General features: G+C 60.7%; 2 protein-coding genes across 4 annotated transcripts; one reads left to right on the plus strand and one right to left on the minus strand.

The window, feature by feature from the left end:
- The first annotated feature begins 1,553 nt into the window (after positions 1 to 1,553).
- Positions 1,554 to 5,982, plus strand: REX1BD (required for excision 1-B domain containing). 2 transcript variants are annotated; one of them, XM_038772559.1, is made up of 6 exons: positions 1,554 to 1,631; positions 3,338 to 3,417; positions 3,518 to 3,578; positions 3,685 to 3,841; positions 4,139 to 4,227; positions 5,271 to 5,982. In XM_038772559.1, exons 1-6 carry the CDS (start codon positions 1,573 to 1,575, stop codon positions 5,341 to 5,343), a joined length of 519 nt encoding a protein of 172 aa, XP_038628487.1. In that variant the 5' UTR covers positions 1,554 to 1,572; the 3' UTR covers positions 5,344 to 5,982. The 2 variants fall into 2 exon arrangements, with proteins under 2 accessions (XP_038628487.1, XP_038628489.1); XM_038772561.1 differs by lacking the exon at positions 3,518 to 3,578 and having other exon boundaries at positions 3,637 to 3,841.
- A 1,254-nt stretch (positions 5,983 to 7,236) lies between these two features.
- Positions 7,237 to 20,944, minus strand: CRLF1 (cytokine receptor like factor 1). 2 transcript variants are annotated; one of them, XM_038740231.1, is made up of 10 exons: positions 20,797 to 20,858; positions 15,271 to 15,546; positions 13,777 to 13,906; positions 13,436 to 13,605; positions 11,441 to 11,598; positions 10,754 to 10,922; positions 9,636 to 9,653; positions 8,366 to 8,538; positions 7,667 to 7,709; positions 7,237 to 7,320 (listed from the first exon to the last, which is right to left on the minus strand). In XM_038740231.1, the coding sequence occupies exons 1-10, from the start codon at positions 20,849 to 20,851 to the stop codon at positions 7,304 to 7,306; spliced, it is 1,209 nt and encodes a 402-aa protein (XP_038596159.1). In that variant the 5' UTR covers positions 20,852 to 20,858; the 3' UTR covers positions 7,237 to 7,303. The 2 variants fall into 2 exon arrangements, with proteins under 2 accessions (XP_038596159.1, XP_038596158.1); XM_038740230.1 differs by lacking the exon at positions 9,636 to 9,653 and having other exon boundaries at positions 7,667 to 7,714; positions 20,797 to 20,944.
- Between the last annotated feature and the right edge of the window lie 5,128 nt (positions 20,945 to 26,072).

Consider the following 26,072-nt stretch of genomic DNA (forward strand, 5'->3'; position numbering starts at 1 on the left):
CGTATCCCATCTGGACTACTGTATCAGCCTCCTCTCCGATATCCTATCCTCTTGTCTCTCCCCACTTCAATCCATACTTCACGCCGCTGCCCGGATTGTCTTTGTCCAGAAATGCTCTGGGCATGTTACTCCCCTCCTCAAAAATCTCCAGTGGCTACCAATCAACCTACGCATCAGGCAGAAACTCCTCACCCTGGGCTTCAAGGCTCTCCATCACCTCACACCCTCCTACCTCACCTCCCTTCTCTCCTTCTACAGCCCAGCCCGCACCCTCCGCTCCTCCGCCGCTAATCTCCTCACCGTGCCTCGTTCTCACCTGTCCCGCCGTCGACCCCCCGGCCCACGTCATCCCCCTGGCCTGGAATGCCCTCCCTCTGCACATCCGCCAAGCTAGCTCTCTTCCTCCCTTCAAGGCCCTACTGAGAGCTCACCTCCTCCAGGAGGCCTTCCCAGACTGAGCCCCTTCCTTCCTCTCCCCCTCTTCCCCCTCTCCATCCCCCCCGCCTTACCTCCTTCCCTGCCCCACAGCACCTGTATATATGTATATATGTTTGTACATATTTATTACTCTATTTATTTATTTATTTTACTTGTACATACCTATTGTATTTATTTTATTTTGTTAATATGTTTGGTTTTGTTCTCTGTCTCCCCCTTCTAGACTGTGAGCCCACTGTTGGGTGGGGACCGTCTCTATATGTTGCCAACTTGTACTTCCCAAGCGCTTAGTACCGTGCTCTGCACACAGTAAGCGCTCAATAAATACGATTGATTGATTAATATGTTTGGTTTTGTTCTCAGTCTCCCCCTTCTAGACTGTGAGCCCACTGTTGGTAGGGACTGTCTCTATATGTTGCCAACTTGTACTTCCCAAGCGCTTAGTACAGTGCTCTGCACACAGTAAGCGCTCAATAAATACGATTGATTGATTGATTGCTCTGCACACAGTAAAAGGAATGAATGAATGAATGGAGGTGAGGCACAGCGCCCGAGGTAACGACTACCTTATATATGTACCTATATACACACACACACACACACACACACACAGGTGCATATATGTGTATATAGGCACATATATATGTATATATAGGTACATATATATGTATATAGGTATATGTATGTATATAGGTATATATAGATATATATGTATATATAGGTACATATATATGTATATATATGCACATATATACTTTCATACATATGTACTTTTATACATATATACTTTTATGCATATGTACTTTTAGACTGTGAGCCCACTTTTTTTAATACATATGTACTTTTAGACTGTGAGCCCACTTTTAGACTGTGAGCCCACTGTTGGGTAGGGACTGTCTCTATATGTTGCCAATTTGTACTTCCCAAGCGCTTAGTACAGTGCTCTGCACACAGTAAGCGCTCAATAAATACGACTGATGACGATGATGTACCTTATATATACCTACCATGTCTCTTGGGCTGGTCATGACTCCACCAGGCCTGCAGGTGGCGCCAGTGGAGGACAAACTTCCAAAGTCGGACGGAGGGGGGAGGGGGGCGCTCTGGCCGGGAATGGGCTTCTATGGTGGCTCGATGAGGCCGGGGCAGAGGCGCCGCGGACTCGAGGGATGGAGGAGGCCGCCTCAGCGATGGTGAGCAGGAGGCCGGGGTGGTTTGAGGGGGAACTGGGGCTGTGGAGGAGTCTGGGACACAGTTGGAGACCCGGGAGCTCCCGAAAGGCAGCTGCGGGCCGTGACGGGGCGAAGACCTTACCAGATGAGGAAGTCGTTAACCGGATGAGGGGGGAGGGCTTGAGGAGATGCTGAGGCGATCGTGGTAGTTTCAGCCCGTCGGGTTGATCGGCGGCCCTCGGAGAGCAACCCTGCGCCCCACTTCTGACCGGAGGGGAAGGCAACTTAAAGAGGAAGAGAAACGGGGAAAAGTGGCGGGGGAAGGGCGCGGAAAGTGAAGGGAGAGAGACGAAGTTTTCCACGAACCGCCCGGGACGGCAAGGCCCTGGGCCCCCGGCGCCCATGGCGGTTTTAACTGGCCGCCCCCCGGGACTCCCTTCAGGGACTGCTGTTCGGAGAAGAGTTTTGTGGAGGTTTCTGTTGCCGTTGGGCCTGGGTGGGACAGGCTGGGAAGAGGCCCAAGGGGATACCTGGCATAGACCCCTGCCCCTCCCTCCCTCCCTCCGCCGACAGCCAGCCAGGGTGGAGAGAGGCCGGGGCGGGGGGCGCAACCGAAAAGCCAAGGGGCTGCAGTGGCCGAGCAGCGGCCAGAAAGGAATGTGCAGAGGGCAGCTGGTTCCAGCTCCTGAGGTTCCTGGGGAGGAGATCAGACAGAACCGGCGGCCAGGAATTCTCTGCGGCTGTATTGGGGTGGCCGCAGCCCAGCCATTTAGCTGGGACTCCGGACCACCCTGCCAGCCTCACTTCCCCCCTCCTGGTTCCAGGGGCCCAGGGGCTGGACTTGGGCTTGGCAGGGACTGCCCAGTCGGTGGAGAGGCGAACGCAACCAGCTGGCCCCTCTCCCTCTCTCCAAGGAGACCCCCGTTCCCTCTGCCTCGGGGAAGCCGCAGATCGGGGGCCCTAGCTTTAGAAATGGGGATTGGGAGTGAGTCTGCTGGGCTGCCCGACCATAATCTCATCCATTGGGCTCAGGCTTTGGGTTGTCACCCCTCCTTTCTCTCATCACCCCCAGCCCCTCCCAAGGGGAGGCAGGTTTGGCACAGAAGGGACTTAGGGAGGGGGCGGGGAATGGCACGGAAAAGTCCCGAGAGAGGAAAGGACCCAATTCAATCCCTATGAGGCAGGGATGATCGAGCCTTTTGGTCCTGGGCGAGACCCCCGTCCCCCGAGCCAGCTGCCTCCCCATATTGGGTGGTTGTGTGTGTGTGTGTGTGTGTGTGGAGTGGGGGGGTGGTTCTGAGGGCAGCAAGTCACTTCCTTCAGAAGCCTGGTCTAGGGGTAGAAAACCTGTTTGGAAGTCAGGATTCCTGGGTACTAATCCTCTATATTGTAAACTCATTGTGGGCAGGGAACATGTTTCCAACTCGGTTGTATTGTACTCTCCCAATCGCTCAGTCCAGTGCTCTGCCCACAGCAAGCGCTCAAATACCATTAATTGCTAATCCCAGCTCTACCGTAAGCCTCATTGTTTGACCTGAGGCCGGTCACTTAACCTCTCTGAGCCCGTTTTCCCATCTCTAAAATGGGAAGAATAATCCCTGCCCCAGAGGCACTGTGAGAATGAAGGGAAAGTCTGTGGGAATCCACAGGCTTATTACCTGGGCAGGAAGCTCCTGAGGGGAGCTGGCCCCTGCCCTGATAACCCTTGCTGAGGACTGTTATTTCAGGAGACACCTGTGCGGGGGCTGGTGCTGCGGCTCCAGAACCTGCAGGCTAAGCGTTCCAAGGCCTTTCAGCTCCTCAACGAGTGAGTACTGGGTTCAGGAGGAGAGTGTGGGTGGGAGGGGTGGGGGGAGGACGGACAAGGAGGGAGAACAGGGGGCTACCTCCCTCCTGACTTTGCCTAGAGAAGCAGCCGGAGCTGAGGGACTGGTGGGGCCGGCGCTGGCAGAGTGGAGCAGCTGGGAGGTACTGTTCCTGGTTCTGTTCTCCTCCCCCACCCCCTGAGTCCAACTCCTTCCCATAGGGGACACCGGGCATATCTGAACAGCGGCCCACACTACGACTTCCCCAGGTACCGGCAGCTGGTGCATGAGGTGACTGAGGTCTTTGTCAGCATCTCCCAAGAAGTTCTGGAGATCCAAGATCAGCTGAGAGGGTCACGGGGCCACCCTGACCTCGCCCAGCACCTCACCCGCCTCCAGGACAAAGAGCGGGAACGACTGGAGCTGGTGAGCACCTGTCCTGCTCTCTGAGGGCCCTCCCACCGGCCTGGCATCTGGCTGCCTCATGGCCTGCCCGTCCCCCGTCCCAGCGGCCCGCTATCAAGTTAGCTCCCGGCCCCCGGCCCCGGCCCCTTTCCTCAGAGTCGGAGGCCTCGCGTCTGGCCGGAGGCCCGAGGAGCTCGGGACCCAGGAAAGGTTATGGGGCGGAGGTCTGTTTCCAGGGAGGATGCCCCAGGAGGGTGGGATGAGGGTGGGTGTTCCAGGGCCAGTTCCGGGCTCAGCTGCTTCCCTCCCTTCCTCCAGACAGCAGCCATGCAGCTGGCCCGGCAGAGGGCCCGGGAGGAGCTGGGGGCTGAGGTTCTCCAGGAGGAGGAGCAAGAGCTCAAGAACAGGTGGGTAGGTGGGTGCTACCCTGAGGGACCAGAGGGAGGGGAAAGTTGGGAGATCGTGTCTGGCCTGGCTAAAGTGTCACCCATCTACCACCTCCTCCCCTGTTCCTTCAGGGCCCCTTCTCACCCTGCCCCATTCCTCTCTGCTCATGCACATTGCCTCCCCCATAGATATGAACACTCATTCACTCACAAACATACACACACACACGGTTTTTTTTATTAAATAGTTCAATCACGTGCCCTTTTTTCTTCCTTTTCAATTTCTTGAGATTGCTTTTGCACACTGCCACTCATAAATTCATTCACAGACCCACGCTTACTTTTTTGATTTACAAAATTGCTCACACATTGACAGGCACACACACACACACACACACACAGATGCACACACAGATGCATTTGCAAGCGCGTGCGCGCACATACACTCGTAACCACCCTGCCTCTCTCATTACTGAAGTAGCGCACAGGAGGGGGCAGCCCTCCCCTCCAAGACTCCATCCAAGCACACCTCGAATGCAACCGCCATCTTGCGAGCAGCGTGTCTCTGTGCTGGGAGGTGGGGGCAGGGGTTCGAGGGGAAAAGGTGGCGGTGGGGGGCGGTGGTCATGATTCTCACGTCAGCAGAAAGTTAGAGAATGGGACTCGTTTTTCAACTCGGCGTCCCGTTGGCGGGGGGAGGGGAGAGTGGGAGATGCCCCAGAGGGGGCAGGAAGAGCGAGGGAGCCTCGTTCCCTTCCCCGCATCCCGGCTGGCTCTGGGGTGCCCAGCGGCCCCTCGATGCCCCGTCGCTCCCAGCCGGGGGCCGGGATGCCCTCTCGCCGGCCCCCGGGGCCCCCTGCCTAATGAGAGGCTGAAGGAGTCCCAGATGGCGCTGGGAAGGCACGGGGCAAAGCGAGCGTGGATTGTTTAGCGAGATGCCGCCCCACCAAGGCCCGATCAGATTCTCCCCAGCCGAGTGTTTCATAAACAGGACCTCGGAGCTGCACGGTCGGGATAATACGATCCATCTGGATTTTATTTATAGTTTCCATCCGCTCTTGTAGGATAATTAAAACCATGGAGGCAATCAGTGAAATTCTCCAGGACCTCAAGTACGATTCGGAAGAGACTGAGTGATTTTTCCCCCGTGGGAATCGCCGAGGGAGATGGAAAACGCTGGAAGGAGAGAGCCGGCACTGCACGGGCCCTCCAAACCGCCCTCGCATCCCGCGCTCCGCCCTGCCCTCCTCCCCACCCCCGCCGGACACACCCCTCCCTTCCCTTCCCCAGACTGGAACATCCCAGGGTCACTGCAACCCAGATTAGAGGCAGGGGAAACCAGATGATCCTGGGCAAAAACTCTGCCACCCGGATGGGACAGGGCCAGAGGCCACTAGTTAGGGGGCCTCCCTCTTTTCCTCCCCACCCCCCTCTGCCCCCTTTCTCCTGGTCCCTCTTGGCATTGGTTTCTCCTTGGCGATGCTGGCACATCCCTGGGCCAACCAGCTGGGTGGGGGATGCTGGGGTCTTCCGGGATGCTGCCAGGGGGTAGCAGTGCCTGTTGGTCAGGACGATGCTCCGGGGCAGCAGGGGTAGGTGGGGCCGGGCCTTCGACTGGCTAGTGAGAGAGGAGGTGGATGGGACCTGCCGGGGCTCCCAGCTCAACCCAGCCCTTTTTCCCCACCCACTCTGCTAGACCCAGTCTTCTCCAACTTGCAAAGCACCACTCCATTAGCCCAGATTCTGTTTCCAACAATAAAGGGCATCTTTATTCTCCCCACTGCCTTGTGTCCTTCCCTGCGGCCTGGAGGAGAGTACGGTCTGATAAGGCCTCTGGGGAGTATCTATGGACCGGGCTCTCCCTCCTCGCTTAATGATCTCCATCTCCACCCCCCACCACCCCTTGCTGGCCTGGGAAAACCTTGGGGCCTAGGCCCACATCTCTGGGGACTAGGGGATACCCAGTCCGTGGGCCCTGGATCTTGAAAAATGCTTCCCCCTCCCCATCCCTCCCTTTTCTCCCCCAAGAGGGATATTCAATTACCAACTGTTTCTCTCTCATATTAGCTTTGTGGCTGGGGACTGCCTAAGCCCTAGAGCCAGCATTTGGATTAGGGGGGGCAAAACTGCATCTCCAGAGGGGCTACACCCCCTCTTCCCACCCACCAGCCGGCTGCGGGTTCTTCCAGGTGGACCCAGCCCAGCTCAGCCCACCTCCCCCAGCCTCTTGCACTGCCCTGCCCAGCCTGCCGGCCACTCTGCGTCCCACACAGACTCACCAAAAATAACTCAAGTTTATTTATAAGAAAATCTTTCAGAGTGGTCAGCTGGGGGGGCAGCAGGGAGCCCAGAGGGGTCTGGGACACCTTGAAGGGTGGGGGCCTGGGTCCCTCTTGCTCACTCTCCCTCTCTCTCTCTCCTCCCGCCGGCCCCCCCCGCCCCCCCAACTCATCCCAAACCTGGCTGGGGCTCCCCAGCTGTTCCAAGATTATGCCATCCAAGGTGCCAGATGCACAGCCCCGGGTGGTGGCAGGGCCAGTTGGCTCCGGTAGGCCCCGGCCCTGGCTGGAGCTCTCTTCCCATTGCCCTCGTATCCTCTGGCCCTGCCCGGCCCCCGTGGATTCCTCAGTGGCTAAGCCAGCTGGCTGTTACAACTCCTGACTCATCGGAAGCCAAGGCTGCCCCTAAGGGTGACTCAAGCTGGTTTCACAGGGTATGCTGGGCAGAGGGAAGGGGGCAGAACTGGAGCTGGGACACCGGGCTGCACTCTTTAGCCCTCCTGGTGAGTCTGGTGCTAGTGTGGGCTGTGGGCGCTGGGCAGGAGGGAGAGCCTGGGGCAGGGCGGGGAGGAGGGAGAAAAGGAAGGTCTGGTTGGGGTGTGAGGGAGATCCCAGTCTGGAGCTGCAGAATCAGGGAGGAGGAACGGGCTACGGTCCTGCCTCTTCACCTCCAGCCCTAGAAAGGCTTTTCCCTCAGCGGGCTCCTTGGGCCGAGAGACGGTGGCGGCGGCGGTGGCGGTGGCAGCGGGGGGGGGGGGCGGGGGTGGGGGCAACACAGGAGGGAGCCTCTCCCGCCTCAGCCCCCGGCGAGCTAGAGTTTATCTCCGGGAAGAACCTGCAGGCAGAGTTGGGGGTGACGCTCACAGGGCCAGCCTGGGTCCAAGGTCCTCCCCCAACCCCCACTCGGCGGCAGGTGTAGGGGGAGGAGCAGGTGGGAGCAGAAGGAGCTTTGGGCTGGGGAGCCTTTCTCCATAGGAAAGGCTTCATCCATCCAGGGTCCCCACTGCCCTCATGGTTGTTGGGCCGTGGATGCTGGTCACACCACTTCTGCCTGGGGCTGAGCGGCTTTGCAGCTGCCCAAGGGGCTTGGCTCCTCCTCTGCCCCGGGAGTGCCCCCGAAGCTGATCTCCCCACTCAGAGCTGCCCAGCCCCTAGCCCTCTCCACCCAGGATCCAGCTTACCTCTCGCCGCACTCCTTCCGCCCGAGGGCAGGAGCCCCTCGTCCTGTGCTTAGAAGGAACAAGCGCTCAGTTTGTGAGCGTCCCAGGGCGGCGCTATCTCGTTCGGACCGTGCCCTCCCCAAACCTCGGGGTGGTCCGTGTGCTCTCCCCCCACCTCAGGGCAGTCTGCGATGCTCTCAGGTAACCCTGACATTGAGGCTCCCACAACCTGCCCCTGCTGCCCCCTCACCGACTCCCTGTTGAGTAAGACCGACACCAGGCACCTGTGAAGTCTCCAGGCTCTCTGCCTTGGGCCACTCAGACCCCAGGTCCAGAGCGTCGCCGAGGTTCACTCGGGTTCAGAGTTTGGGGACTCTTAGCTTCTTCACACCCAGATCACTGAAACCTCAATGGCTTCCTTGGGGTCAGGGGATGGCCCATCAAGAGCGGGGGCCCAAGGTGCAGCTCTAGGGCCTGGGGGTGGGGAGGAGTGGGGAGGTGCCCCAGCAGGAAAGTGGGATCACTAGTTCCTCCTTACGGACCTTGGGGGCCGTAAGACAGGGCCTTGGAAGAGAACCGCTCTGGAGTCCAGGGGCTTGGAGGTCAGACTGCGGTGGAGTCGCAATCCCAACCAGTCCTGTCCCATCCCCCCACCCTTACCCCTCTGGCTAGGCAGGCAGAGCCGGTTCTGGCCTGCAGTAGGGAGGGGGTCTGGCCTACCTGGTTGCGGGTCTTGTGAGACTTCTGCATCCAGGCACGCCACTGGTCATAGAGTCGGAAGCTGAGGTTGGAACAGTAGGCATGCTTCTTCAGCCAGCCCAGGAACTGCTTCAGCTCCCGCCGAGTCGAATTCTGCTCCCCACTCCTGGGGTCGCATGCCCCACCCAGCCTCTCTAGGGAAGCACCACCCATCAGAGTGGGGACCAGAGGCAAGGAGCAGGGGAGTGACGGGCAGAGATTAAACCAAGTCAGGGACAGAAGAGAGACACACTCAGAGGAAGAACTTGAGGAGGGGGACAGACCAGACGGACCCACCTATGATGCTTCGGAGCCACTGAGCTGGGTTGCTCCTGCCTTCTGACCCATTCCCCGAGAAGAGAAAGGAGAGAGAGAAAGGGGAGGACAGAGGGCACGGGAAGAAGAGAAAGGAAAGGGGATGAGTGGCAGGGGCAGGAGGGAAGAGGAGCCTCCTCTGGGGGTAGATAGGCCCGGTCTTCATGGTCTCAGGCAACTTGTGTGCTCACACGTGGAATCACGCACACATGGGCCCACAGACCCACATGCATGCGCACAAACACGCCAACTCCTGGGGCTGGGGTTGCAGGGGGGGTGGAGGCGGGAAGGGAAGGGCGGGGAGGGAGGGAGGGAGGGACACCGAGGTCCGAGCATAAGCGGAAGGGGGAGCGGTTTTCCCCCATTAGAGGAGCCTGAGAAAGGCCGAGGGGATTTTTTCTCAAACTTTCCACAAAGAAAGAACAAAAGTCCCCTTCGGGCTGAGCCCAGGTGTGTGAGAGAGTGCACGGCCCAGGAGGGAAGGGCTTGGAGACGCTCGGAAGGAAGGAGGGAGGGAGGGGGCGCAGGAGTGATGGAGTGAGGGAGGAAGGCGGCGGGGGGAGGGGGGAGTAGGATGGGGGGAGCAGACTCAGAAAAGAAGGGAAAGAGGGAGGGAGAAAGAGGGCAGGGAGAGAGGGCGGTAGTGGGGATGAGACTCCTTAGCCACTACAGCAAAGTTCGCCTCCAGCAGTGGTGGTGGTGGGCGGGAGCCCCAGGGGGCCCCAGTTCAGCCCAGAGGGCGGCAGGTAGTTCCTGGTCCCAACCCCTCACTCTCTGGTCCAGCCAGAGTCCCGATGAACAGCCAGGCCTCTCTCCGGCCAGCCAGCCGGGAGCATCCCCCGGTTCCCTGAGGAGGTGGAGGGGTGGGGAGGGCGGCCCCAACCCCTAGGGCTACCCACAAGCCACCCGGGGGGCCTGGGGCACCTGCTGGGCCAACCCCCGTGGCCGGGCCTCTCTGGACGAGGTGAGGGCCGGAGCAGCAGGCCGCTTCTTCCTCTCCCGGCCACGCCAGCGACCCCTCTCACAGGCGGCTCGGCTCCCCCCCGGCCGAGGCCGCGGGGCTCACAGGTTAAATTGCGAGCCAGGGGACGTGGCCCGGAGCCCTCCCCCGCCCCGGCCCGGCCTCTCTCGGCCTGGTGCCGCCAGGAAGGATAAGGACATCACCGTCACGTCATAAATAACGGGGGGGACCTGCTGACAAGTGCTGGCATCGCCTGCAGCAGGAAGGCCGAGGGCCTCCCCTCCCCGGCGGGAAATCAGCTCCGTGCTGGCTCCTTTGCAAGAAACACAGGTGCTGGGCACACGGCGGGGCCAAGCCGTGCAGCCTCGCTCTCCCCGGCCGGAGGCTTTCGGGAAGGAGCCGGGAAAGCCGGAGCCGCAGCCGGAGCCGCAGCCGGGGCCGCGCTGGCCCCCTGGCTCCCTAGAGGAGGCGGCCGAGAGCCACGGCCTTCCACGCAGCCCGAGATGGATGGCCGCCCCACGGCCCCTCTGGCTGTCGGCGGTTCAGGTCTCCCCGTCCCGAACAGGTCAGTGGGAAAGAGGGAGGAGCGCTGGACCCTGCAGAGAGCAGCCTGACAGGGGGAGAGGGTCCTGCCCGGACAGGACAGAGGAGACCCCTGGGGGTTGGCACCCTGACGGTGTGGCCGACCGGACTGCCTGCCGGCCCGCCAGCCTGGGCCCCTTCCGCTCCGCAGCCCCAGCAGGGAACGGCCGGGAAGACATCTCCAGGGGGCACGGGATGGCACCCCGGGTTTTGGGCAGGCACACCCAGCCTAACCAATGGGAAGGCCTAGCCAAGATGGCGTGCAGCCTCCTCTCACCGCAGAGTGGAAAGCGCCCCACTGGACTTCTCAGCTGGCTCACGGGGCGGCAGCCCCCAGCCTCGTCCACATGGGTGGTAGGAGGCGGAGATGGAGATAGGCCCATCCTGGGGGAGGGCATCCGGGGGGCAACATGCCCAGGGACACCCCCGTCCCCCACCACACGCACGCCAGGGGAAACATCTGACCCTGAGGGCCAGAAGGTGGTGAGCAAGGGAGCCCTGCAGGGACTCACCGCTGCGGGGCGTGGAGGCGGCCGTGGGATGGCTCCACTCGCTCCAGATCCCCGCCTTCTTGGAGCCGTAGATGCCGAAGGGATTGCAGCGGACCTGCACGAAGTAGACCGTGCCCGGCTTCAGGCCGGCCAGGCGGCATGAGGTCTGGTTGCTCACGTCATCTACCAACTGCCGGGTTGGAAGAAAAGAGGTCAGGGGACGAGCTGGGGGAATTTGCCCAACACTATCCTCTGACCTTCTCACCACCCTGAACCACCAAGCACCCCCTTCCCTGGGGTTCTGGCTCTGGGGCAGCCCCACCCACACCGCCAATCAATCAATCAGTGGTATTTCGTTGAGCGCTTACTGTGTGCAGAGCACTGAACAAAGTGCTTGGGAAAGAACAATCCAACAGAATTGGTAGTTGCGATCCCTGCCCACAGGGAGCTTAAAGTCTACAGGGGAAGGCAGACATTCAAATGGATTAAGGATGAGGGAAATGGCAGAGTAGAGTAGCCGCCACTGCTCGGTATGAAAAAGAAGCAGCTGCGGGTGGGGGAGAGACTGAGGGTAAGGGGCAACTAAGGGGGAGGGGCAGAAGGGAATGATGGAGGGTAAAAAGTCAAGGAGCAAGGGTCAATCAGGGAAAAAGGTCGGGGGGCTTAAAGAGGAGAGGTCAGAGAGGGAAGTCAGGGCTAAAAATTCACCTTCCACTCCACACTGTCCTCCACCCGGTAGCGGATCTGGTACTTGGCCTGGAACAGGAAGTCCTTGAGAGCTGGTGGAGAGCTCCAGCGCACACTCAGCTGGTCTTCCAGATCTCCCACACGGCTAACGTGGACATCAGATGGGGGGTCCGTGGTCACTGCAGGGGGAGGGGTGTGGGTGAGTCAACCAGACTCCTTCCGGACCTCTGAAGGGGAACCCAGGTCAGCATAGGGTTGGCACTGTGGGCGTGAGGATGGACAGCGAGATAATCCAGCGCCATGGCGCACACTGTTGAGAGTACGGGGCCCGATGGGGCTGAAAATGCTGAGGCAAGGAGCCTGCAATGGGTAGGGTTGCCCAGGGAGAACAGTGACGTTCACTCTCCCCCAAGCACATTGCCCCCCCACCCCCCACCCCCCAGCTGTGAGGGAAGATGCCAACTCCTGGAAAAGAGCTGAGGGTAGGGGCACAGTAGAGTGGGGAGTTAGGGAGGATAGAGGAGGTAGCTGCCGACTGCCTAGCGATCAGAGAACCTCTTTTAGACAGTCCTGAGGGTGCTTCTCCTGCCCCAGCCCCCCCTTGGAAAATGAAGGGGAAGTAGGCTGTTGGAAAGGAAGGTGCTACTTCAGTTCTGGGCAGGACTGGTGAGGCCTCAGGGCTGAGTCCTCATTAGGGCATTCGAGGACCAGATTAGAGGTCTGGGCAGCCAGCAGAATCCTGGAGCCTCGTGGCACCGCCTCTCCTCTATGCCCAGGCCTCCAGGAGGCATTTAGGGACAGAGGTCCCCTTGGCGTGGGGAGGCCCACGGCGCTGAAGGGGTTAAGAAGCCGGGATGCCTCCAGGAAAGGAAGGCTGAGAAACATCCTAATTAGATTAGGACCAATTCTGCTCACATATCATCTATTTCCTGCTTTCCGCTTCCCCCCACCCGCCAGCCCTGCTGCCAGTGACCAGGTCCTGCCTCCCAGGGCAGTTGCCAGGGCTCAGCCCCGCCTCCTCCCTCCCCTAACCTCCCGCCTCGAGCTCCTCCCTGACCTGAGGGGCGCCCCTGGGGGCTCTCACACCTGGGCTGGAGCATCGCTCCCCCCCACCCCCTCCACTCACTCCCCTCCTGGCCCCCACCCTGTTCCTGGCTGGGTGCAGGCTGCAGGGGAAAAGGCCTTGGTCTGAGGTCCCAGGGAGGTGGAGGGCAGGGACTGAGGGCTGCAGAGGAGGAGCCGGGCCCCACCCCACCGGCAAACCCAAACCAGGTGTTTTCCATGGGGTGTCCACAGCCCCCAGACAAGAATCCAGACACCCCCTCCTCTCAGTCCCACCCCGGGGGCCGGTCCAGCCAAGCGAGGTCTCTGGCCCAGAGTGGCTGGGGTAACGAAGAGCAGGCAGAGGAGCCTAGGGAAAAGACAATCAGACAGACCAGGACAAAGGAGCAGACCAAGAGACAGATAAGACCCTAGGAGCAGGAGGACAAGTCAATGGGGCCTAAGAAACAGGCAGACAGGCAGATGGGGTCCAGCGGGCATAGATGGTCAAGGGCCCAAGGACCAGACAGACAGGGAGACAGACAAACGGACAGGGCTAAGAGACCAGACAGAGGAAGACAGGACTCTGGGACCAGACAGGGAGGCAGAGGGCCCCAAGGACCAGACAGAGAGGCAGGGAGACCCTGGAACCAAAGAGAGAGGCAGAGAGACCCAGAGAGACCAGACAGAGAGGCAAATATGGCCTAGGGACCCAACGACAAACAGGTAGGCAGCCGGGGCCCAGGGACCAAACAACAGACAGCCAGGTTGACAGACAGGGCCCAGGAGCAGGCAGGAAGGCCAATGGGACTCTGGCCTCCTCCCCCTCGGCTCATCCAGGACTCCGAAGACATCAAGGAGCAGGTTGTTCTCCCCTACACCCTGCTCCTGGTGTGGCTTTCTCCAGCCCCAGGGTCCCAAGGCGCTCTGGGGCTGAGTGGAGAGAGGCTGGGTGGTGGTGGGGAGGGGCCTCACCCACATCCAGTATGTCCAGAGTGACCACCTCAGACTTGGCTGAGCCCAGCCGGTTAGAGGCTTCGACCCAGATCTCGTAGGGCGTGAAGAGAGCCAGGTCCTTGGGAATGTGGCAGGAGTAAGGCCCCACTGTGTGGTACTCCTGGCACGTATTGTCCCGCCCGTACCACCTGAGAGGGAAACAGAGAGGGAGACCCTTCCATCAGCCCCCTCGGTCATCTCCCCAGTGCATCTAGGCCTCGGCCCAGCCTTGACCCAGCACCCTCTGTGCTCCATGGAGCTACAAGGACCCAGCCCTCGGTGGGAGCCCCCTGGCCTCAGGGGGCCAGCTGCCTTCCTACCGTAGCTTGTACTTGAGAGTGTAGTTGGTGTGTAAGAAGGTTTCCCCCTCAGCTCCTGGAGCCCAGCGGCAGGTCAAATCTTTCATATTCTTGGACCAGCAACTGATGTTCACCGGCTTCTCTGGGGGTACTGAGAAGGGAGAAGGGAGGAAGGCAGTGAGGTGGGAAGGGAAAGGAAGGGGAAGGAAACTGGGGCTCCTCTGGGGGCCTTTTCAGAGGGTACAGGGACCCCAAATCCCATATGAGCCTGGTTAGGAGCTTGCCTCTTTAAGAGGGCACCAGATCTGAGAGGCCACTGACAGCATCTCCAGACTCAAGCTCCGAGATGGTCTGGGGCGGCTTCTACCTCTGGCCAGCAGGCCGGGAGGGGTACCAAGGGCAGTGGCAGGAAACCTGGCCCCCAGTAGGGGCCTCGGCCCCAGGAAAGGAAGAAACCGGAACCAGGGTCCCGGGGGAGAGGGGAAGGCTGACTTCTCCTGATTTATTATTTCTTTATTTAAAGGAAACGTGTTTGCAGCCATGAACTCTGCCCAGGATCCTGTTACTCAGCTGGGATCTCAGACACTTTACTTTCTAGGAGGGAGAGAGAGAGAGAGAGAGAGAGAGAGAGAGAGAGAGAGAGAGAGAGAGAGAGTGCACTAGCACCAAGCCTTCTCTCTGAGTTTCCCTTTAAGGCACTGTCCTTGAAGAAGTGGGCAGATGCCAAATCTAAACCAGCCTGAGAGCTGTATGAATATGAAGAATTGGGGCAAGTGCCCTCCCCCCGACCAAATTGCTACAGAGGCCTTGGGTCCCAAGGTGGTCTCTGACCAGAAGGGGCTGGGGATTGCTCAAATGGCCATAGGAACAAAGGCCCAGCTGGACTGTAGTCCTAAAGAACAGAGATAGGGCTGCCTGGTGGGAAAGTCAGGGATTCAGAAGTCTTTTCCCAGGTCCGCCATTGCCCTGTGGAGTATCCTCAGGCCAGACACTGCCCCCATCCTATGACTCCTTTCCCTATGTCCCCAAGAGGCCCTTTGACAGCTTCCAGCCTCCTGACTAAAGACTAGGAAATCCCAGAGTGGATCTGAATCTGCGGGAAGGGAGGTGGCTCGGTACACGTGGGTCTCTCTGGCTCCGAGATTCCGGCACTGTCCCAGCCATCTCTTGGCTTCACTGAAAGGTCAGCTCCAGCAAAGCCTCCCCCCGCCCAATGGTTGCCTGCTCCCCTCCCCTCACCCAGGCCCGCTGACAGCTCCTAGGAAAGAAGGAAGGGTTGGGAGGTTGGCCCTAAGGCCCCATTCCCATCCCACACCCAGGCTGGCTTTTTTCCCACCTCCTCGTCTGTCACCATCAAAGCTGGTCCCTCAGCTCCTCCCCTGGGGCACAGGGGCCAGAAGGCCCTGGGGAACAATGCACAGGCCCCTGGGTCTTCTGGGGCCCCTGGGGGCCTGACAGATGCCATCCAATGTGTAGGGGCTGGGTGGAGAGCACGAGTAAGTGAGCCACACGTACAGCCAACGTAGAGACAGGAGCCGGCGAGGATGCTGCCGTCGGGGCTGTGGCACACCAGGTTGTCACCTGACTGCTGCTTGGAGCCGTTGAGGTTGGTTAGGACCAGGGCCAGGGTGGTGGCGTTGAGGACCTGGTAGAGCTCGGTGGGAAGGCGCCGGCCATTCAGGGTCCAGTAGAGCCCTTCGGCTGCTGGTGCGTCGCCGCTCACGGAGCAGGTGGCCCGGAGCGAGGAGCCAATGAGCAGCGTGGGGTCCTGGGGGTTGATCACCGCGGTGTCTGCGGCCAGAGAAACACAACAGCCTGTCAGTGCCCCTGGCTCCTCCAACCACATCACAAGCCATTTAAGGAGCTGCCCAGGGGCTGGCTGGACTGGTCCAGAGCCAAGGGAGCTCCTGGGCTGCTGAGGGATTTGAAGTCTGCAGGGGTTGCAGCAGGTAGTGTGGGGAGCCAAGGAAGGGCAGTGCCCTATAAAATGGCCAGGCCAGGGGCCTGGTCCTCGCCCACCACTGGAAAAGCTCAAAGGACCTCTCCCCTGGTTGTCCCCTGGTTGCATAGATTCTGGATTCTTGGAAACCTCCAGGTGGTTTCTCACCCACCCCTCTATGTCCCCTTTTGATGGGGCAGAGAGAAGAGAGGCGGGAGAGCATACACACACATGGATTTTCCTGCAGCTCCTTTCCCCTCTTTGTCAGACACCCTGGCAACACCAGGCAGTCAGGGAGCTGAGGCTTAGGAACACAGAGCAGGTGGGTCTGCTCGACAGCAACCTGCTCCTGAACTCCAAACGTGGAAACCTCTCTTCCTCTGCTCATTTTCTCATTGTTTGCCCTCCGTGGAGTTGTGGCAAGCTCCTGGACTCCAGATTGGGGGCCTCTTGTGCCAGAGCCAGCCCCGGGGGTGACTCCTGTCTCCCCCCGGAGCGGGGCAGCAGACCAAACGCCTGCTCTCGCCTTGTTCCAATTCATCGGACGAAAACATCTGAGATGGCTGGGATTTCTATGGGCAGATTTGGCAGTGTGTTTGTATCTACTTGGAGCATGAGATATAAATTGAGTTTGGGGCTCCGTCCAGAAAGCGCCTGGTGTCTGAGCCGTTTGTGTGAGTGTGTCCGACGTGTCGGAGGAGGGCCAAGCTTGGGAAATAAGGGGGTCCCGGCAGAGAACTGGCCAGGGAAGCCCCCTTCCCTGCAGCAAAGGGCCCCGTCCCACCGCTGAAAGGACCCCCGGAAGGCTTCCAGGCTCTCCCCAGAGGAGGCCGGTCAAGCCGATGCCTGACTATCGGGTGGGCCACACTGACCCTGCCTGGCTTGATTTACGTGGCTGTGGGCAGCTTCCCAGAGCCTCGCCGCTCCCTGTGTCCCCGGCGGGTTTCATGGCTTTGGTCACGGGTGGTTGGGGTTTATGCGTTTGGACTTTGCAGCTTCGTGACAGCACTTTGCTCACGCAGGAGGTTTCGACAAAGCAACAACAGAAAAACATGTTGGGAAGCAGTTTGCAGCCAAGTCCGCCCCAGTAATCTGGTTTGGAGGTCACAGTGAGCAAAGCGTTACGAGCGAAGCAGGCTCATCGGTAATTCGGAATTCCTTAGGCATGAAACTCTGACGCCGAGCCCCCGCGCCCGCCGCCTCTGCCCAGCCCACCCACTGCTTCCTGTCTCCTGGGCAAGGGCGGGGGAGTCCCGGGGGGAAGCCCTGCTGCCCTGGCCTGCCCTCTGCCCCCACTCCTCCAGGGTCAGGGTCAGATCGGGTGAGGAGACATAGCTCAGAGGATCCCCTCTGTGGGAAACTTTCTGCAATCGCAGGATCCTCCCTGTGGGGTCTTAGGGCCTTCTCTGGCAGGGAAGAAGGGGCTCTCTGACCCCTTCCCCCCCTCCGCCCCCAATCCTGCCAGCCCTCCTCTTTCTCCTCAGCCCCCACCCCGGCTCCTGTTGGTCCCCATCCCTACTCCAACGTGGTGCCTCTTGCAGCAGCAGCTGCCGTCGGAGGAGTCAAGGGCTTGCTGGGCGGGTCCACGGGCACGCTAGGCAGTGCCAGCGTCTTCCCCCCGCCCACCCGGGAATCTGGAGGGGACAAAGAGAGAGGTAAGTTCTCTTTTTTTTCCCCTCCAGCTTGGGGACGGGGGGGCGAGGGCGGAGTCAGAGTGGACTCCTCTGGGAGCTGGAGAGCCGTCTGCGGGGGCTGCTCCTACCCCTGTCCCCACCTTCGTCACCTGTCCCCGGCGCGATTGGGGGACCCCGGAGCAGATGGAGAACAGCACGGTGGGGGGTGGGGGCAGAACCCAGGAGAGGAAGCTACAGCGAGGTAAAGCCGCGGCCGGGGCAGGGAAGGGAGTAGTGTAGAAGAGCAGCCCGGGACGGAACAAACAGAAGGCAGAGTGTAAACAATGCACAAAAACTTTACATTTCCCGACGTGGAAAGAACGAGGCCGGGACATTCCAAGCGGCTGGGTGGCCGGGAGCCCGCGGGAACCGCAAGTTTACGGAGTAGCGAAGGAGGCGCACTGCGCAGCGCAACCAGCAGCAACCCCGCGCCCCGACTCAGGTCAAGTTAAACCGGGGCCGAGCCGAGGGACCCGGCCAGCATTTCAGGCCCCAACAACGGATCCCTCTGGCCTCCGGGATCGGGGGAAAGGACGGTGGGTGAGGAGGAGGGAGAGGGGGAGAAACCAGCGCCGGGCTCGCACACGGCCGGGGCTCGCTCCCCCCAGGGAGCGCCTCCTCCTTTGCGCCCTCGAGCCGCTTCCAAGACTCCTGGCCCGCGGCGGAGGGAGCCCCCACCACCCCGACCCCGAGGCCAAGCCTGCTGGAAAAGGGCAAGGCCCGAGCTTTCCTCTTCTCCATCTTGGGAGCCTCTCTCTCTCTCTCTCTCTCTCTCTCTCTCTCTCTTTCCTCCTCTCTCCCTCCCCATCCCTTCCACCCGGAGCCGAGTACTACAAGGAGCGCGGCCGGGGCCAGGGATTTTAACCATGTTTTTCCGATCCGCAGCCTGGTTCTTTATTAAAAAGGAAGAACATGTGTTTTAAAAGGGAAAAGTGTGAAGTTTTCAGATTGGAGAGGAAAGGACGCGGGGAGGGAGAGAGCGTGAGAGGCGGGCGGGGGGAGACGAGACGGGCCGTGCCTGAAACCCGCGGCTCCGAACCCAAATACCTGCTAGACATTTTACGATTCGCCTATAAAACCAGACTGCTGATCAGGTGCTAAGTCACATCATAAAGTAAAAACACATTGTCGAGGTGTTAGAATCTTTTATTTAATTTTTTTTTTTAGAGGAGGGGAAGAAAAACTCCTCCCGGAGAGCTGTAAACCGATGGAAGGGGAACAAAGCCGGGCGGGTAAGGGGCTGGGTCCCCGAGGCCCGAGAATTGCAGAGCCCCCACGCACTCCGCGAAGGCTTCGGGCGCGCTCGGCTACCAAAGGCTCGGACTCCGCTCCGATGGGCGAAACGGAGCCGCCCCGCGCTCGGTCCCGCGGGAAAGGGCCCCTGGTGCCCCGCCGTGCGCTAACCTTAGCCCCCTGTCTTCCCTTCCCCCACCTCATATCCCTCCCCGCTAACCATTCCCAAACCCGGCCTGGGCACTCACACTGAGCTCACCAAGGACCGAGGAAGAAAAACTCCGGTCTAATTCCATCCGCTGGGACTCGGGGGCCGCCTGCTGAGGCCCTGCCCCAGGGGTAAGGTGGGGATGGGAGGGGACGGGAGGGGAGGAGGCGGGTGGACACGAGTGGGGGAGAAAGGGGCAGTTTCCATGAAATTGGCCCTATCTAGGAAAGTGTGGAGGGGGGTGCGTGTCTGTGCGGGGAAGGGTAGAAAGGAGATGTGGGTCTGCACGGGTGGTGTAAAGGTCCTTGCAATTGGGTGCCTACAATATAAGGGTGTAGCTGGATACCTATTTGGAGGCGTGTATGCGGGGGTCCAGGACATGTGTGCAAGACACAGACTTTCTCTCTAAAACTCCCGAAGGCTTCTCCTCCGGGCAAACTAACTCCGGGAATTTGGAACCTCCGGATTCGCCTTGGGAATCTGGTTCCTAAACAGCAGTGGCGGAGCTCGGCCGGAGGGCGCGAGGCTAAACCAGAGAGGCCCTTTGGGGGGTTCGGTCCCCTCCAAGGTGTGAAACAGTCGGTGCGAAGAATTGGGGGGGGGAAGGTGGGGGATCCAGTGAGCGAAGTTTCCCAGGGAACCGAACTGCGGGGGGGTGGGGGGTGTTCGTCTCAAGGAACCCCGGGCCCGGAGCCAGCCGGACCAGAGACTGGGGCCCGGCCCCACCTCGCCGCGAAACTCATCTTCTCCGGCCCGGGAGGGGGCAGCCCGCAACGGGGTAGAGAGCGAGGATTGGGGAGCAGGGATTCTCTGAGGGTTTTCCCTCCTATAGCCCCTTCCTCGGCCCGCGCTCCACATCCCAGCCCCGGCGAGTCCGTTCCCTCCGTCCCGGCGCTCCCCCTGGGGCCGTACAAGGAAGAGGCTCTAAGTCCCGGGCACCACGAGTTCAGAACATGCCCGCTGCCCCTGCCCGCAGGAGGCAAAAGGAATGCGCGCCCAAACCCAACCCGCGGGGCTGGAGAGGATGGGGGGGGGGGCAAAAAAGGTACCGAATAATGGGAAAGGGAGCGCAGGAACTGCCACGGGATCTGGCCTAGTGGGGTGGGGATGGGGGTTGAAGGTGGGAATCTGTCGGGTTCCGCCGACCGAGGTTATTCCCCGGGGTGAAGCGGGACCACAGTCCCCGGCTACATAAAATGAAGACGCGGTGCCTCCTCCCCCACAGCCCGGCAATAACCTAAGAGAGGCGCGGGGGACGCAGGGGTCGCAGGGGGCGATCCCGGGAACAGGGAGAGCGACAACCCAGAACCACAGGCTGATGGGCCCGTTCCCTCGAGGCCATCACCCGGGCTGAAATTTCTCCCCTTAGGTCCATTGGCTCCAAGTCCCGGGGAGCGAAGCGGCCCTCGTGCGCCCTGCCAGTCCAGGTGAGGTCTGAGCGGCGCAGGCGGCGGCGGCTTAGTTTGGAGCCCCGGCCCTAGTTCCCGCCGGTCATCTGGTCAGGGTCCCTCAGGCTCCGCAGCCTGGTCCGGGTCCCAGCGCGCGTTGCAGGTGAAGGCGCCGAGGGACAGATAACGTCGGGGTCCCCCACCCCCACCCCTCGCTCCCGGCGTCGGGGTCCAAATTCCCGGAGACTCAACGGCCTCTGCGCGTCGTGCCCCCCACCCCCCTTCCTCCGCCTCCCGGTAAGTGGTCCCGGTTGGGAAGCGACCCTCGGGCCGGATCATCTCGGCCCTTCCTCTCACTACTCTCCCGGGACCAGGTGGCTCCTTTCCGTTTTTCCCTGGGGCATTACGGCGGCTCCACCGTACCGCTCCTTTGTTTCTCCGTACAACCAGGTGTCGCCGGAGGCTTGGCTCCGACCAGGCCCGGTGCATCTCGCCCGAACCCCCACGGCCACTCACCTCTCACCTACCGTCGGTGCCCGGACCTGAAATGGGAAGGGCGCGGGGGAAGGGGGCCGAAGGTGGGGGGAGTGTGATACTTACGGGTTCCAGATTCCGCCCGCAGCACCCCCAGCCAAAGCAGCATTAAGGCGAGCATGATCCGCGCGGGGGTGAGGACTGCGCCCCTCCACCGGTCCCCGCGTCCCGCTCCTCCTCCGGCCCCTTCGCCCCCACCCAAAGCCGTCAGCATCAGGCTAACAAGGAGCTCCCGGGAAAGGCAGGTCCACTGGGACCGGGGAGAGGCTGTGAATGCCAGAGAAAGAGGAAAGCGCACGAAGCGGCAACAAGTTTCGGAAAGTCCTGAGCAAGTCTGAGCAACTGAAATTGACAAGTTGCTAATGCGCCTCTGGCCCCGCCCTGCCCCGCCCCCGTGGGGGGCCTGAAATTAGCTAACCCTCCTCTGCGGGGACTCCAGGCTCTTCTCTCACTGTCCCCCCCAAGCCATTGCCCCCTCCTCTTCGACGTCGTCCTCCTCCTTCCCCCTTTCCTCCTCCTCGCCTTCCTCCCCCTCCTCTTCCTCATCCTCCTCCTTCCCCCCCTCCTTCTCTTCCCCTCCCCCCTTCCAGCCCCCCAGACCAACCTCCCCACCCCTCCTCCTCCCCTTGGTGCCGCTGCCTGGGGGGTTTACTGGGGGGGGGGGAAAACTTTCAATGACATTTGCTGAGCGCTCCTTCTCCAGTTACTCAGTCGCAGCTCGAGAGGATCCGACGTGAAGCAGAACCACGAAGGCTGGTTCTCTAGCCACTGCCGTAGTGGTTTCTTCCTTGGACTTCTTGTTGACCGTGTGTCCGCTACACTGTCGCCCCTCCACCCGCGACCTCTGGGGACCAGTCACGGGTGGGTGCCAGGCCACGAAGGGTATCTTGCTGAATGCTGCATTCCACCGCTTAGAACAGTGCTCCAGCGCTTAGAACAGTGCTTGGCACATAGTAAGCGCTTAGCAAATACCATCATTTATTATCCTTCAAATAGCAGTTCTGCACCGTTCCTTCACATACAAACACACACGCGCGCGCACACACACCCTTCCTTACCCCCGGTGGTTTAGGTTTGTCCCTTTTTGTCTCTCCCTTCCCCCACCGCCCTCGGAAAAACACACTCACCCAAGGCTCGCGGTAAGTGAAGGTGAGTAATGCCCTTCAAGCTATACCCACCCCGAACCCCTCCCTCCGCAGACACCCTGGCTGCAGGTACCCGTTGGGGCGCCCGGAGCTGCGTTTTCTGTTGTTGGGGTTTTTATTATTTTATTTTGTTTTGTTTGTTTTGTTTCCTTCCTTTCCCTCTCCGCCTGATGTCTCATCCCCAGAGCTCCTTGCCTCCCTTTCCACCCACCCTCGCATCACGCCACATAGTCTTTCATTCGTCTCCCGGGCCCGGGATTTAGCCGTTGCCACAAACGCGAAATCGACTCCAATACATTAATGAAAAAGTTGGGGTTTTTCTTTTCTACTCCCTTTTCGCTCCCTCCCGCTCAGCCCCCACCACGCCCTCCTCTTCCCCACCCCTGCCCCTTCCCCCCCAAAAAGAAAAGATCCCATCGCCCCTCCCCGGGACGGTCGCCGTTTCCTTCCCATTAATAACTCGGGAGTGTTGGAATCCGCGGCGTCGGGACTGTTTCCCATAAATATTCTTGGAGTCGACTCTTTCCCCTTCGTTTGACGTGGCTGCTCCACACTACAGTCCCCCTGGCCGGAGTCTCTGCCCCGTTCCGGCCGGAGTTAACCCCCGGCTCCTGCCTCACCTGAAAGGCTCCCGCCGAGAAACAAGAGTAGCCAAAGGAGTGTGGGGTCGCGGGGAGGGACAGCCTGGAGAGATGCGATTATTTCTGGGGGGAGAATCTAGCCGCTTCCAGCAGCCCTGAATAGCAGGTCTCGTTGAGGTAAAAGAGAAAAGAAAAAAGCGCCCTCACTTCCCCCAACCGCGCCTATACGTTCCCTTCCAGGAAGCTGGCAAGGTTACCGGGGACTCGGCAACTTTTCCCTATCCCCCACCGCAGAACCCCTAGATGGAAAGAGTCCCTCCCCCGTATCACCGGCCTGGATTCTACAGGTGTCCTCGGAGGGCCTTCTCTCCCCAACCCCCAATTCTTCCCTCCCTCCCCTCTCCCTATACTCCGTTCTTCCTTGGGCCCAGGACCAGGCGTGGTCGAGCCTTGGGCGTGCCGGTCCCCGGGCGGCAGCGCTGACGTGTGCCTGGGCGGGCACCCTGCCCTGCGGGGTTGGGATGGGGGAAGAGGCAGGGAGCTGGAAGCGGGATGCTGCCGTGAAAAGTGTGTGTGTGTGTGTGTGTGTGTGTGTGTGTGTGTGGCGGGGTGTGTGTGCGATGGGGGCGATCGGTGGAGGTAGCACGGTGTCGGGAGAGGTGGGGGGAGGAAGGTCAGGAGATCGGGAGGTCAAAAGGTCAAGAGCTGAGTTGTCTCCAGCCACCTAGTAGCCGGCTGAGCTTGGTCCCGGGTTCCGTCTCCAATGTTAATGTTGGGGTCTAGTAGCTCAGCAGTAGAGGCAGAGGCGGAAGGGATCGGGATTCCTACTGTCCTGCTGATTCTTTGGGTGTTCCTTCTCGGGCCCTGTGTTTCAGTTTTCCCCGATGTCTAACGGAGAGAATCATCTCTCCCCGCCCCTGCCTCCCGGCCAAACCAGGTATGGTCGGATGAAAATAGGCGAGTGTCCTTCTCCTACAGTCCCGCACCCTGGATCCCGTTGCTGAGCAGAGGGCATAGCGTTAGAGACGGGACCAGGCTTTTTCTTTTTTTTTTTTCGGTTTTGAACGGGGCAGGGTGGAGCTGATACTCTCGGCTCCCCCAAACAGGTCAGGGGTGTAATTTTCGGGATCGGCCTGTGGGGAGACGGGCCCCCTAAGTCTGCACCCTTACCATCAGGTTCTGTCCTTTGAGGACATCCTTGGCCCTTTGTAGGTGACCTTTACCTTTTGATCGGATCGTTGCCTTTTGACAACTGCCTTCCTATTTGAAAAAGGACTTTAAGTTTTTGACGATGTCCTCGACTCCAGAACACCGTTCCAGCTTTTCGCTCCCCCTTTCGGGACCCCCACCCCCACCCCTGCCCGCCAGGTCGCTCTGCGGGCAAAAGTAGTCTGGAATGGGAGTCTTGACTTTTTCTGCCTTAGAAGCCCGAGCACATGGCGAGAGTCAGTTCCCTTTACCCCCTTCCTCCCTGAGCCCCTCCTTTTCCTTGGGCGCGGGAATGCTAAAGCGGCCCGGCTCCCCGGAGGAAGAAATCTCCAGCAAATATTGACCCAAGTACTTGAGGCCTCGGACCCTGGAAAGGCAGGGAATGTGCTGGGGGAGGGGACACCTCTTTCCCTCCTTCCCTGCCCCACTTTCTACTTTTCCAGTGAGCCTTGGGGAGAGGGCACATCTGGCTCCAGGCCCAGGAATGAGGAGCTGGCGCTGTCCTCGGGTCAGGGTGCTGGGAGGGGGGGTGGGGGGAGAGAGGCGGGCTACTTGGGCCCCTCCCCTTTCTAATCCCTTTCCTGGTCGAGGGACGCTCTCTCCTTCCTTCCCTCGCTCCTGAAGAGCAGCGCGCAAGGCGAGAAGATAACTCTCTCTTCTTTCCTGTCCCCTTCTCCCTACCGCACTTGGGAGCGTAAATCTGCCCCGCCGAGCCCAGGCCGGGGCGGGAATTTACCTCAGCGCGGAATTCAGGCCCCGGCTCCTCAGGGTCACGAGCAGGAAGAGATTGGGGATAGAAGTGGGTGTGGGGAGGAACCCGAGAGGTCACCGCCATGAAATCCAGGGCGAGTATCCCAGAGGTGCAGACGGGCTAGAGGATGGGAGTGGGGCAGGGACTTGGAGCTCTCCCTGGAGGAGCCTCCGCAGCCCGGAGGAGCTTCCCATTATGGGATTAGGGCGGCGATTAGGCGGCTCAGCGGTTCCCGTTGAATGCTGAGCCCGAGGGTGGGGGTAGGGGGGGAGGCCGGGCGACCTGGGAGCTAAGGGGAAGGGAATGGGCACCGGACTGACAAGGGGGAAGGAGGGAGGTTAGGGGAACCTCGGAGAGAAACGGAGGTGCCCTGGGATCGGGCCAGGCGAAGGAATATGTCAGATGGGACTTTGAGGGGGGGCGGAGGGAGGGTAAGAGACTTAAACCGTTCTGGTTAAGCAGGTACTAGAGAACTACCCTCCATCCTCGCCTGCATTGTCTTCACATCCCCTCTTCCCCAGGATCCCAAGAAGTGACTCATCCCCGTAGTTCCCCCGCGGGTTTCGCTTCCAGCCGGCACTGGGGGCCACGCCCGTCTGGGGTTGAATGGAAGTGGCGAGAGAGGACCAAGCCACCCCTTGCCCCGGGGGCAACCAGGCTCACCCGGGTGAGAGAGGGCAGGGCGCGGGCGGGCTCCGGACAAAGGGCAGCCTGTCCGAATCCCGGTGCTGGCCGAGCTGGCCGGTGACATCAGTTTCGGGGGGGGGGGCGGGCGGTGGAGGCGGCGAGGTTTTTCCCGGACGGCCCGGCCTTACTGCCCCGCCGGGGGCCCCGGGGAGCCGACTGAGCACGTGCTGCCCGGGCAGGACGCTGATTTACGGTGAAGGGGCCGAGAGGGGCCATCCCCTTCACTGTGACTCTGGAGGCAGGATTGGGGGCTGCAGTGCTGGAACGGGGCCAGAGGAGGGAGGCGGGGGAAGCTCAGGAGGGGGTGGCCGGGTGGTGGGGTGGGAGGAGAGGTTGGGAGAGCCCTTCTGGTAGTGCCTCCCCGCTATCTTTTAGACTGTGAGCCCACTCTTTTAGACTGTGAGCCCACTGTTGGGTAGGGACTGTCTCTGTATGTTGCCAACTTGGACTTCCCAAGCGCTTAGTACAGTGCTCTGCACACAGTAAGCGCTCAATAAACACGATTGATTGGTTGATCTTAAACACCCAGACTATGGAGCCGTCGGGGGCAGCGGGGAAAGACTGCTTCCCGCTCCCCTTCACCCCCGCCCCCCCGAGGTTTTCGTTCCCACTTAGGCTCCCGGCGGAGAGGACCAGCCGCGCCCCCGCCTCCCCCCAAGGGGTACCCTCTCCCAGACCCTGGCGCAGATGGGGCCCCCGGGCGGGCGCGGCGCCCCGGGGGGTGGGGGCGGCTCCGAAAGAACTTTCCCCGCTAAGCCCCAGAGGAATGTCGGCGGATTTCCTGAAACCCGAAGCCGGGGCCGCGCCGCGCTCTTCCCGCCCCCCTCACCTGGGCTAGCTCCCTGAGGGGGCGGCGGGGGTGGGGGGGGGAGCTGGGGGCCAGAGAGTGGGTGTTCCAAGCCCCCGACCCCTGCCTAGGATCCGGCCTCTTCTCCCCCTCACCCGCGGTTCCCAGATATTCAACCGTTG

The sequence above is a fragment of the Tachyglossus aculeatus genome, chromosome X1 (genome assembly GCF_015852505.1).
Source record: "Tachyglossus aculeatus isolate mTacAcu1 chromosome X1, mTacAcu1.pri, whole genome shotgun sequence".
Taxonomy (NCBI): domain Eukaryota; kingdom Metazoa; phylum Chordata; class Mammalia; order Monotremata; family Tachyglossidae; genus Tachyglossus; species Tachyglossus aculeatus.

What these genes read in the sequence shown, in the direction of transcription:
- REX1BD (XM_038772559.1), top strand. Translation starts at nt 1,573, where the DNA reads ATGAGGCCGGGGCAGAGGCGCCGCGGACTCGAGGGATGGAGGAGGCCG. An exon ending in AGGAGGCCGCCTCAGCGATG is followed by an intron (nt 1,632 to 3,337) that starts GTGAGCAGGAGG and finishes CTGTTATTTCAG; the next exon opens with GAGACACCTGTGCGGGGGCT. An exon ending in CAGAGTGGAGCAGCTGGGAG is followed by an intron (nt 3,579 to 3,684) that starts GTACTGTTCCTG and finishes CGACTTCCCCAG; the next exon opens with GTACCGGCAGCTGGTGCATG.
- CRLF1 (XM_038740230.1), bottom strand. Translation starts at nt 20,944, where the DNA reads ATGCTGACGGCTTTGGGTGGGGGCGAAGGGGCCGGAGGAGGAGCGGGA. An exon ending in GCGGGCGGAATCTGGAACCC is followed by an intron (nt 15,547 to 20,796) that starts GTAAGTATCACA and finishes CTCTGGCCGCAG; the next exon opens with ACACCGCGGTGATCAACCCC. An exon ending in CGCCTCCACGCCCCGCAGCG is followed by an intron (nt 8,539 to 10,753) that starts GTGAGTCCCTGC and finishes GTGCTTCCCTAG; the next exon opens with AGAGGCTGGGTGGGGCATGC.